The following is a 12,964-nucleotide window of genomic DNA, read 5'->3' on the forward strand; positions in this document are numbered from 1 at the left end:
ATAGTCCTCTTTATCAACAGTCCTCCTCCTCCTCCTCCTCCTCCTCCTCCTCCTCCCTCTTCCCCTCCCCTCCCTACTTTGGGTAATAAAACTTATCTGCAACCCTGAGCTACAAGTATTCTCCGTTATTGGCACATAGCGTAACTGACTTTTGAGAGAAATGCACAAATGGTGTATACTTCTGGTTTTTTAAAAGCCTGTTACCTTATTTTATGTCACAGTCAGAAGTGCGCTGCAGAATTCAAGACACGATGACAAACAGACCAAAAAAAATGAACTTGGCAAGTCTGCCAATGAATCTTAAGCAGCATAATCCGTTTGTTTGTTTTGAAGTGTGGGTGTGGCTTATTGTAGAATAAAATAATACTAGAGTTGGAAGGGACCTTGGAGGTCTTCTAGTCCAGCCCCCTACTCAAGCAGGAGACCTTACAATATGTCAGACAAACGGCGGTCCGGTCCCTTTTTGAAAGCCTCCCACGGATGGAGGAGCACCCACAACTTCTGAAGGCGTTCCCTCGGTTGCTTGCCCTCAGCATTAGGAAATTCCTCCGTAGTTCCGGGTTGCTTCTCTCCTTGATTAGTTTCCAACCTTTGTTTCTTGTCTTGCCTTCAGGTGCTTTGGAAAATAGATTGTCCCCCGCATCTTTGAAGGAAACCCTCAAATATTGGAACATGGCTATCATGTTCCCCCCCCCCCCGTCCTTCTCTTCATTAAACTGGACAAACCCCATTCCTGCCACCCTTCTTTGTATGTTTTAGCCTCCAGTCCCCTGATCATCTTTGTTGCTCTTCTCTGCACTCTTGCCAGAGTCTCGACACCTTTTTTACAATGTGGTGGCCAGAATTGGATGCAATATTCACAGCGTGATCTTTACCTAAGGCTTTGTAAAGCAGTACTTAGAACTACACGTCATCTTGATTCTGTCCCTCTGTTAGTGCAGCCTAGGATTGTGTTGGCTTTTTTGGTGGCTGCCACACACGGCTGGCGCCTATTTAGGTGATTGTCCACTAGGACTCCAAGATCCCTCTCGCGGTTGCCGGCACTGAGCCAAGTTTCACCTAGCCCAGCGGTAGGCAACCTTGGCTCTTTTATGACTCGTGGACTTCAACTCCCAGAATTCCTGAGCCAGCCATGCTGAGGGGAAAGGGAGAGGTGTCAGAATCCATTTATATCACATTTCATAAATGTATAGGTAGAACATTGTGCTTATTCTGGGGATCCTGCCATCTCTCCGACGGGGGGGTGGGAGAGGATGGTTTACAACTGAAGAAGCAATAACCATAAAACCAAGGAGAGTTCCCTTTCCCACGGAAGGGCCTGACACCTAAGTAAATGATGGGAGCCTGACCAAATGGATGAGGGGAGGGGGCTGAAATGGGAATGCTTTATATAGGATTGAAATGTAACTGTTAGATTCCGTCTTGTATTGCCACAATCGATTCCATCCTAGTAAACATTTTCCTTTTGGACTAAACTTGCATCCAAGAGTTCTTATTTCCTAAGATGTGGATTGAGGTGGGTCCTGACAAGAGGTTTCCAAGATGAGCCATGCTGGCTCAGGAATTCTGGGAGTTGAAGTCATGAAGGGAGCCATAGTTCCCCCCATGATGGCTCAGGAATTCTGGGAGTTGAAGTCTATGAGTCACGAAGGGGCCATAGTTCCCCCATGCTGGCTCAGGAATTCTGGGAGTTGAAGTCCACAAGTCATGAAGGGGCCATAGTTCCCCCATGCTGGCTCAGGAATTCTGGGAGTTGAAGACCACAAGTCATGAAGGGGCCAAGGTTGCCTACCCCTGACCTAGCCTGTACCTATACAGTTGGTTTTTCTGGCCTAAGCGTAAAAACCTTATTTTTATCTACACTGAATTTTCGTTTGATTTGCTGGCATTTTATTGTTATGCACCTAATGACCAGTAAAGTGATAACCACCATTCAGCTGGAGATAGGCTTTGATTTAACCTGTGGTACCAAAGCATTCACACATGCAGCGGTGGACAGCCTCTTCCCTACGGTATAAGCAAGGAAGATTTGAGTGCAAAATAACGCAAAGAAGGAAATGGAGGCGGGACATTAGATGTGGGGGGAATCCCCAAAGCTGCGCTGAAACTTTACAGTACGATCTTCGTGGCTGTGCATTCTTTGTCTGAGCCTTGCCTTGAATGAATAATTCTAGGATCTCCTTTGGTCCATAGGTAGGCAGTGATTTCCACCGCTAACCACTAAATACAGACAGAATGTTTCTTTCTCGTTCCTTTACTAAAATCAGAACTACCAAACTTGGCCTGCAGTGTTGGAGCCTAAATGCCTAATTGGATGTTGCCTTTTTCTCCAGGCTTCTATAACCGAGATATTTAGGGGGTCCCTGGTGCTCTCTGAGCTTGGGGGTTTTCTTGGAGACGTTTCATTACCCAGCTAGGTGACATCATCAATGTTAGATGGAGGAGGACCACGACCATCATTGCAGGCTCCTTGGCACTGTCTGAGATGGATTATTTTCTTGCAGATGCTTCATTACCAAACTTGGTAACATCATCCATGCTAGAAGGGAGTGGGGTTTATATATGAGTGGCTTGCCCTGTGAGTGCTGAATTCTTGGTGGTCCCTTATATAGGTGGTTCCTATATAAACAGACAACAGTCCTCCTCCTCCTCCTCCTCTTCCTCCTCTCTGCAAACCCCCCCTCCCTCCTGGCACTGATCATGTTACCTAGTTGGGTAACGAAACGTCTGCAAGTAGCTCAACTCAGAGATTAGCGAAAGGACCCCTGATTTCAACCCTTAAGTATAAATATATTATCTTCTATCGGTTCAAAATATTTACACTAGGGCAACACAAATAGAGCGGGCTCGTTTCTGGAGACGAACTTAAAAAGCCAGCCATGTACCCGAGTTTGGAGCCTGTGCATTTCCCTATCTGGAGAGCTCTCATTAATTCACTTAATATTGATTTAGTTAGTTACATATTGGCACGGCCGCTTAAAACTGGAGATAGGAATTGTCCTTTTGTGTTTGTGTGTGTGTGTGTGTGTGTGTGTGAAAGTGGTTTTTTTCCCAAACTCATCAACGGTCCCGAATCGTTGATCTGTTTTTCTCCTGAATTCATTTCTGATTTCTATCCATCGGCGCGAATTTGCAGAGTTCGAACTGGGCTGATGTCGGGTTTTTTGTTGTTCAATCGCCTGGCTCTTCCCCGTGATTTTAACGACATTTTTTTCCCCTCTCTCGTCTTTTTTGTAGGACGTTCAGTCAGAAGAAAACGGCGATTGAGAGAGAATATGCCCAGGTAAGGAGCAGAACGTTGCGGCCAATTGTTGAAGAGTTTGCATTCTCTTTCCTGCAGAGTTTTAAAATGGTTGTAAGCCGAGGATTATCTGTACTAGCAGACCAGGCCTGTGTGCCTGATCTAGAAGGTTCTTTCCTGATCTATTATTTTATTATTATTATTTATTAAATTTTTATACCGCCCTTCTCCCGAAGGACTCAGGGCGGTGTACAGGGCAATAAATATCAAAATATAAATACAAAAGTTAAAAAGATTAAATAATCTAGAAGGTTCTTTCCTAATCTAGAAGGTTCTTTCGGCCTCCACACACATTCAATTGTTCGTCTTCAACACATTTCGCTTGATTTCATTTAGTACTGTTTCATAGACTTATATACAGGGAGTCTTCGACTTATGACCATGGTTGAGCCCAAAATGTCTGTTGCTATGTGAGACAGTCATTAAGTGAGTTTTGCCCCGTTTTACGACCTTCGTTGCCCCATTTGTTAAGCGGATCCCTACTAATTGTTAAATTAGTAACACGGTTGTTAAGAGAATCTGGCTTTCCCAGTGACTTCACTTATCAGCAGGTCGCAAAAGGGATCACACGTGACCCCGGGACAGTGCAACCGTCATAAATATGAAACAGTAGCCAAGAGTCTGAATATTGATCACGTGACCCTGGGGATGTCGCAACGGTTGTAAGGGCGAAAAATGGTAATAAATCACTATTTTTCAGTGCCGTTATAATTGTTGTGTGGTAAGTCAAGGACTACCTGTATATAACCTACTCAGGCCTATGTACATAGTTACTTATACCACCCATTAGCTCAGAGGTCTTCAAATGTGGTCCTTTTATGACTTGTGGACTTCAACTCCCAGAATTCCTCAGCCAGGCATGCTTGCTGAGGAATTCTGGGAGTTGAAGTCCACAAGTCATAAAAGGGCCAAGTTGGAAGAGCCCTACATGAGCTGCTTAAAACCATCAGCCTTCAGTGGGTACAATATTACACGGACTCGGTTTGTAGCATAGATTATTTATCTCACATAGGCCAAGTTGAGAGGATGAGGGAAGAAAACCACACCAGAAAAAGACAAGAGGCAGGTGACTTCCAAGAAGACACATTTGCAGGAAATACAGAATATAAAATACAGAATAACAGAGTTGGGAGGGGCCCTGGAGATCTTCTAGTCCACCCCCCCCCTGCTTAGGCAGGAAACCCTAGATCATTGTAGACAAATGGCTGTCCAGTCTCTTCTTAAAAACCTCCATTGATGCAGCACCCACAACTTCTTGAGGCAGGTTGTTCCACTGGTTAATTGTCAGGAAATTTCTCCTTAGTTCCAGGTTGCTTCTCTCCTTGGTTAGTTTCCATCCGTCACTTCTTGTCCTGCCTTCCGGTGCTTTGGAGAATAGATTGAACCCCGGCTTCTTTATCCGCTGCCCCTCAGATCTTGGACCATTGCTATCATGTCCCCCCTCGCCCTTCTCTTCATTAAACTAGACATCCCCAATTCCAGCAGCCGTTCCTTATATGGTTTAGCCTCCAGTCCCCTGATCATCTTCGTTGCTCTTCTCTGCACTCTTTCCAGAGTCTCAACATCTTTTTTATTTGAGGGGCTGCCACAAAGAAGAGGGGGTCACGTTGTTCTCCAGAAGGCAGGACAAGAAACAAACCAAAGAGAGAAGCAACCTAGAATTAAAGGAGAAAGTGAGGACAATTAACCAGTGGAACAGCTTGCCACCAGAAATCACGGACGCTCCATCACTGGAGGTTTTCAAGAAGAGACTGGACAGTCTGAGGTTCTCCTGCTTGAGCGGGGGGCTGGACTAGAAGACCTCCAAGGTCCCTTCCAGCTGTATTCTATTATTATTCAAACTGGATGCAGGGTTCTACGTGTGGTCCTACCAAGGCATTATATTTGTTACCCTTTAGTGATCTACCAATGTACCAGTTCTTTAAGTGAATTTTAGCTGATAATAGAGCCTTAGAAAGAAAAAAAAGGTGTTTTCCTGTTGTCTGCCCACAGTATGTCTGCAGCACATTGGGTTGTTGTGTAAAAAAGAATTTGCTTTTCTGGGCAAGCCTGTTCTTCTGACACTGCTATTGTGTTTTGTTTTGTGGTTTTCCTCCTGCTCTTTAACAGACACAATTGTCATTTTTTTCAAAATCTTTCTTTCCCTCTTTTTTTAAGGCAGGAGAAATGGACTAATTTGTTTTAGGGGGGAAAATACGTTCTAGTTTTCTAAGAAAAAAAAAATGGAAAGGGTGTGTTGGAAGTCACAAATAGATTGTCAGTTTGTTTCAACCCCGGCTCAAAATCTGTGAAAATCTATCATTCATGATCTCTTTCTCTCTCCTGTTAGACAGGAATCATAATCTGATGAAATCCGTTGGTTTAGAACACGGGTAGGCAACCTTGGCTCTTTTATGACTCGTGGACTTCAACTCCCAGAATTCCTGAGCCAGCCATGCTGAGGGGAAAGGGAGATGTTTCCAAGCTGAGCCATGCTGGCTCAGGAATTCTTGGAGTTGAAGTCATGAAGTCATGAAGGGGCCATAGTTCCCCCATGCTGACTCAGGAATTCTGGGAGTTGAAGTCCACAAGTCATGAAGGGACCATAGTTCCCCATGCTGGCTCAGGAATTCTGGGAGTTGAAGTCCACCAGTCATGAAGGGGCCTTAGTTCCCCCATGATGGCTGAGGAATCCTGGGAGTTGAAGTCCGCAAGTCATGAAGGGGCCATAGTTCTCCCATGCTGGCTCAGGAATTCTGGGAGTTGAAGTCCACAAGTCATGAAGGAGCCAAAATTTCCTCCATGCTGGCTCAGGAATTCTGGGAGTTGAAGTCCACCAGTCATGAAGGGGCCTTAGTTCCTCCATGATGGCTGAGGAATCCTGGGAGTTGAAGTCCGCAAGTCATGAAGGGGCCATAGTTCTCCCATGCTGGCTGAGGACTTCTGGGAGTTGAAGTCCACGAGTCATATAAGAGCCAAGATTGCCTACCCCTGGTTTAGGAGACTGTCAGTTTTGACCATGGATGACTATAGGTAGTCCTTGAATTGCAACCGTTGCTAAGCAAGACAGTTTTAAGTCAATCTTGCCCCATTTTACGACCTTCCTTGCCACCGTTGTTAAGCAAATCACTGCAGTTGTTACGTTTGTAACACGGTTGTTAAGTGAATCTGGCTTCCTCGTTGACTTTGCTTGTCAGAAGGTCACAAAAGGGGATCATGTGACCTCGGGGCACTTTCGACCGTCATAAATATAGGCGGTTCTTGACTTATGACCACAATTGAGCCCAAAGTTTCTGTTGCTAAGCGAGACATTTGTTAAGTGAATCTTGCCCCATTTTACGACCTTCCTTGCCACAGTGGTTATGGGAATCACTGCAGCTGTTAAGTTAGTCACACAGTTGTTAAGTGAATCTGGCTTCCCCCATTGATTTTGCTTGTCAGAAGGTCGCAAAAGGGGATCAGATGACCTGGGCATGTTGCAACCGTCATAAATGTGAGTCAGTTGCCAAGCGTCTGAATGTTGATCACTTGACCCTGGGGATGCTGCAACGGTCGTTAAGCGTGAAAAGTGGTCACTTTTTGCAGTGCTGTTGTAACTTTTGCAGTGGTGGTGTAACTTTGAACGGTCACTTAAATGAACCGTTGTAAGTCGAGCACTACCTGTACATACCCGTTGCCAGGCATCTGAATTTTGATCACCTCGCCGCGGGGGACGCTGCAACGGTCGTTAAGCGTGAACAGTGATTGTAAGTCACTTTTTCCCCCCGTGCTGTCGTAACTTTGAACAATCACCGAAGGCGCAGTCGTAAGTCCTGGATCACCTGTGCTCTGTTGTTTTGAAAGGCAGCAAGAGCTTTTGGCAGGATTTGGGATCAAAAGGATCACATTTGATCAGGTTTCTCTTTAGACAGTCCTTCTGAATTTAAAATGATGGGTAAAAGAACGGCAAAGGAATTAATATTCTATATCGGTTGAGGGCTAAAGTCCCTTTCGAAGCTTCTGAGTCATGCACTAGGAATTTGGATTGCTTAGCAATGCTTATTATGGGTAATAGATCCAAAACCAACACTTGTTGATCTCTCACTCTGGACCTTGTGCCTTGGCTGCCTGTAAAAATGCTAAATTATTGGGCATTTTGGAAGGAATCTTCCTGCAGCCTCAAGCCTACAGCTCAGCTGTATACACAATGGAAGAACATTGCTAAGATAAACTTGGACAAAAGGCTTGGAATATCCTGTTTTACCAGGCTGCCCGCCTTTTCTTCCAAAGAATGTCAGACAGTGGAGCTCTGACCTTAAGAAGAATTAATTTATCCCCCTCCAAAAAAAAAAAGAAAGAAAAAGAAATTATTTTCCAGCTGCCCAACAAAGATTGTCTTTTTTATTATGTGGAAGATAACAATAAACCTGAAGGGGCACGTCGGCTTTGAACTTGTTATTCGAGCTATTCGTCCAGTTTTTGGTTTAAAGTTTGTTGTTTTTTTTAAATTAGATTAGATTAGATTAGGTAAAGGTAAAGGTTCCCCCGCACATGCGTGCTAGTCGTTTCCGACTCTAGGGGCCGGTGCTCATCACCGTTTCAAAGCCGAAGAGCCAGCGCTTGTCCGAGGACGTCTCCGTGGTCATGTGGCCGGCATGACTAGATGCCAAAGGCGCACAGAACGCTGTTACCTTCCCACCGGAGTGGTCCCTATTTTTCTACTTGCATTTTTTTACGTGCTTTCGAACTGCTAGGTTGGCAGAAGCTGGGACGAGTAACAGATGCTCACTCTGCTACGCGGCACTCGGGATTCGACCCGCCAAACTGCCAACCTTCTGATCGACAAGCTCAGTGTCCTAGCCACCACGTCCCTAGATTAGATTAGATATCCTTTATTGTCATTTTTTTCCCCTGTGGGCACAACGGTGCACGTTAAAAATGAAATTTAGCTGCTTCCTCTCATACATAACACATACATAATACACATTTAGAACATACTATGTACAACACATGTATAGACCTGCACCCTTACCTATAAGTAACACCTAAATATTAATCACAATTAATATTTTAATGATTTTTAATCATTAGCACGGCTGGCCTTGAAAGAAATCCAGATAGTCCTTAACATACAGCCAGAGTCGAGCCCAATATTTTTGTTGCTAAGTGAGACATTTCTTAAGTGAGTTTTTCTCTCATTTTATGACCTTTTTTGCCACCGCTGTTAAGTGAATCACTGCAGCTGTTAAATCAGTAACACGGTTGTTAAGTGAATCTGGCTTCCCCATTGACTTTGCTCCAGAAAGTCCCAAAAGGGGATCACGTAACCCCCCTTTTGCCCCTTTAGGACCCTAAGTGTGAAAAACGGTCATAAGTCACTTTTTCCCACTGCTGTTGTAACTTCGGTGACTAAAAGCCAAGGGTTCCCCGTATCCTCAAAGAGTTTTTTTAGGAGGCAACTGGACTTCCTTGTTTTTCTTTGAAGATGTTTCGCTTCTCCTCCAAGAAGCTTCTTCGGCTCTGACTGGGTGGTGGGGAACGGAAGGATTTATACTCCTTGCAGAAAAACTGGTCATTTGCCTTCTTTTACAGGGTCGTTGAGGCCACTTGGAGGCTTACCTGGGTCCTCAGGGTCACCTGAGTGGTGCAAACGGGGGATCTCTCTATCTCCAGTCTACAACACAACCCGTTCAGCAGTTCCAAGAAGGCTCCACGCCCATTTGCACCACTCAGGTGACCCTGAGGACACAGGTAAGCCTCCAAGTGGCCTCAACGACCCCGTAAAAGAAGGCAAATGACCAGTTTTTCTGCAAGGAATATAAATATAAACGACATCATCCATCTCCAGTCTATAAGACAGTCCTTTCTGCAGTTCCAAGAAGGCTCCACGCCCATTTCCACCACCCAGGCGACTCTGAGGACACAGATAAACCTCCAAGTGGCCTCAACGGCTCTCTAAAAGGATGCAAATGACCAGTTCTCTGCAAGGAGCATAAATCCTGCCACTCCCCACCATCCAGTCAGAGCTGAAGGTGCTTCGTTTTCAAAGAAAAAACAAATAAGTTCAGTTGCCTCCTAGAGAGAGAGAGAGAGAAAAAATGTACACTTGAAGACCAAATACAGCACTAGAGGTAAAACATTTGTGTTTCCACCTTTGAATGGCCTTTTATACCTCTAATTAAAAGTCCAAAGTATAGGCTCAAGGTTTAGTTGGCTGTGCAAAAACTTTATAATGGATTTGCATTTTACACACCTGTCGCCATCTGTCTTGTTCTAGGTCAGGGGTAGGCAACCTCGGCTCTTTTATGACTCATGGACTTCAACTCCCAGAATTCCTGAGCCAGCCAAGCTGGCTCAGGAATTCTGGGAGTTGAAGTCCATGAGTCATAAAAGAGCCGAGGTTGCCTACCCCAGTTCTAGGTTCTGAAACTTTGCTCCCCCCCTCCCTTTTTTTTTCTTTTCCTCCTCGTCTTTGTCCTCGAGAAAATAAAAGTAATAAAACTGGGTGAGCCCCTGAGGAATTCTGGGAGTTGAAGTCCCCAAGTCTTAAAAGTTGCCAAGTTTGGAGATCCCTGTTCTAGTTATTCTGTGATGATGAGAAGAAAGGAAACCATATATGGATTTCTTTCACTTCCCCCCCCCCCACAGGGATGGTTCTGGATTACCTCAGGGTGTTGGTATCGGGACCACAGCAATCTGTAGTAATGTCCCTTTACGGCCAGTTGGAAGCCTTAGTAAGTTGGGTAACACCATTTTTACCAAAGAAATGTTCTTAGTTCAGGCTATTTATTTATTTTAATCCCGCCTTTATTTGATAAATAACTCAAGTAGTGAACATACCCACTACTCTTTCCGCCTCCTATTAACCCATAACAACAACATGTGAGGTGGATTGGGCCAAGATAGGATGACTGGCCCAAAGTAATCCAGCCAGCTTCCATGCCCAAGGCGGGACTAGATCTCACCGTCTTCTGGTGATTGGCCGAAAGTCACCTATCTGGCTTTCATGCCCAAGGCGGGACTAGAACTCACTGTCTCCTGGTAATTGGCCCAAAGTCACCCAGCTGGCTTTCATGCCTAAGGTGGGACTAGAACTCACTGTCTCCTGGTGATTGGCCCAAAGTCACCCATCTGGCTTTCACGCCTACGGTGGGACTAGAACTCTCTGTCTCCTGGTGATTGGCTCAAAGTCATGCAGCCAGCTTTCAAGCCTAAGGCGGGACTAGAACTCTCCATCTCCTGGTGATTGGCCCAAAGTCACCCAGCCGGCTTTCTAGCCTAAGGCGGAACTAGAACTCACAATCTCCTGGTGATTGGCCCAAAGTCACCCAGCTGGCTTTCATGCCTAAGGTGGGACTAGAACTCACTGTCTCCTGGTGATTGGCCCAAAGTCACCCATCTGGCTTTCACGCCTACGGTGGGACTAGAACTCTCCGTCTCCTGGTGATTGGCCCAAAGTCATGCAGCCAGCTTTCAAGCCTAAGGCGGGACTAGAACTCTCCATCTCCTGGTGATTGGCCCAAAGTCACCCAGCCGGCTTTCTAGCCTAAGGCGGAACTAGAACTCACAATCTCCTGGTGATTGGCCCAAAGTCACCCAGCTGGCTTTCATGCCTAAGGTGGGACTAGAACTCACTGTCTCCTGGTGATTGGCCCAAAGTCACCCATCTGGCTTTCACGCCTACGGTGGGACTAGAACTCACCGTCTCCTGGTGATTGGCCCAAAGTCCCCCAGCTGGCTTTCACGCCTAGGGTGGGAGTAGAACTCACAAGTCTCCTGATTTTTAGTCTGGTGTCCAAACCACTAGACCAAACTCCTGAATTTGTGATGGCCATTAGGTCTGCATATTTGGCTTCAGTAGATAAGACTTTTTTTTTAGAGCTATCAGATATGATGAATTGAGCAAAGTAAATTGTTTACAGACGTGGTCACTGCCCTGTGTTTGCCAAAGCCTTTGAGTTGGAGTGTCAACAGAAACAGGTTCAACTGGCAAATCAGCCAGATGGATATTTTCCTGTCCTAGGAATCTGGAGACATTTAATTTACTGGACGTTCACAATCCTCAATCTGGGCAACCCTATAGGACAGGGGTGTCAAACGCATCACGAAGAAACCGCGCCTACCCCATTCCCGACAATGGGGAAAAAGTTCCAATACGTCGTGCGACATCACGTGACGTCGCGAGTTTGACATGTCTGCTATAGGATTTCCACACGTCAACTCAGGATAGTATTAGTACTGTTGAACTTTACTTGTTTGGATATATGTTGGTAACCTGGTGACAATTGGCTAATTGGGGACACTGTTCAGCCACCTTTATGCTCCATGCTGGGTACGTTGTGATGGGGAGCAACCTTGAGAGAAGATTTTGGGAAGTGGGTTACAGGAAGAGAGAGATGCACCCTGTTTATCTTCTAGTTGGTGCTAGAATTCCACTAAAATCACCGTCTTCTGGTGATTGGCCAAAGTCACCGGATGACTTCCATGCCCAAGGCGAGATTAGAACTCACCGTCTCCTGGTGATTGACCTAAAGTCCCCCAACCACTTTACATGGCTAAGGCGGAACTAGAACTCACCGTCTCCTGATGATTGGCCCAAAGTCCCCCAGCCACCTTTCATGGCTAAGGCAGAACTACAACTCACCGTCTCCTGGTGATTGGCTCAAAGTCACCCCAGCTGGCTTTCATGCCTAAGGCAGGACTAGAACTCACCGTCGCCTGCTTTCTATCCTGGTGCATTCACCACTAGACCAAGCCGCTTATAATGTTGTAAACTTGGCATTGATTGGAAGGATTTTTTTTTTATTAGCAATCCTAAATTCTTGATTGGAAAGGCTGGTCCGAGAGCATAATAAAGATACTTGATTTGAATTCTTGATTGATGAAGGCGCCAGATGCCTCCGCCAGATGCCCAGGGTGGAGCGAAGGAGAATTGAACCCCATTATTTTGGGTGTTATTTCCCCCCCCCCTCAGTTTAAGAAAGATAAGGAGTATGATCATGATTTTTTTTTAAAAAAAGCCATTTTCCCCCTGAGTGTGACTATGAAGCAATGCTTTTAGGATGCAGATGTTCAGAATGTATCCAGAGCGAAGGGAAGGGAAGAGAAAGGAAAGGAAAGGGGAAGAGAGAAAGGAAGGGAAAAGGGAAGTGAAGGGGAAAGAAGGGAAGGGGAAGGAAAGGGAAAGAGAAAAAGGAAGGAAGTAAAAGGAAGGAAAGGAGGAAAGAAGGGAAAAAGGAAAGAAAAAGGAAGTGAAGGGGGAAAGAAGGGAAGGGGAAGGAAAGGGGAAGAGAAAAAGGAAGGAAGGAAAAAAGGGAAGGGAGGGAGGAAAGAAGGGAAAAAGGAAAGGAAAAAGGGAAGTGAAGGGGAAAGAAGGGAAGGGGAAGGAAAGGGAAAGAGAAAAAGGAAGGAAGGAAAAAAGGGAAGGGAAGGAGAAAGGGAAGGGAAAAAGGAAAGGAAAAAGGGAAGTGAAGGGGAAAGAAGGGAAGGGGAAGGAAAGGGAAAGAGAAAAAGGAAGGAAGGAAAAAAGGGAAGGGAAGGAGAAAGGGAAGGGAAAAAGGAAAGAAAAAAGGGAAGTGAAGGGGGAAAGAAGGGAAGGGGAAGGAAAGGGAAAGAGAAAAAGGAAGGAAGTAAAAGGAAGGGAAGGAGGAAATAAGGGAAAAAGGAAAGAAAAAAAGGAAGTGAAGGGGAAGGAAAGGGGAAGAG

The 12,964-nt window shown here is 45.5% G+C and overlaps 1 protein-coding gene across 1 annotated transcript in view; it reads left to right on the forward strand.

The window, feature by feature from the left end:
• Positions 1 to 12,964, forward strand: part of FCHSD2 (FCH and double SH3 domains 2) — a 181,439-nt gene that overhangs the window by 49,929 nt on the left and 118,546 nt on the right. Inside the window, 1 exon segment of the mRNA XM_081327908.1 lies at positions 3,238 to 3,283. Within this exon segment, the coding sequence (XP_081184034.1) occupies positions 3,238 to 3,283 (46 nt within the window).

Source organism: Vipera berus, assembly GCF_964194415.1.
Source record: "Vipera berus genome assembly, chromosome: 4".
Lineage (NCBI taxonomy): Eukaryota > Metazoa > Chordata > Lepidosauria > Squamata > Viperidae > Vipera > Vipera berus.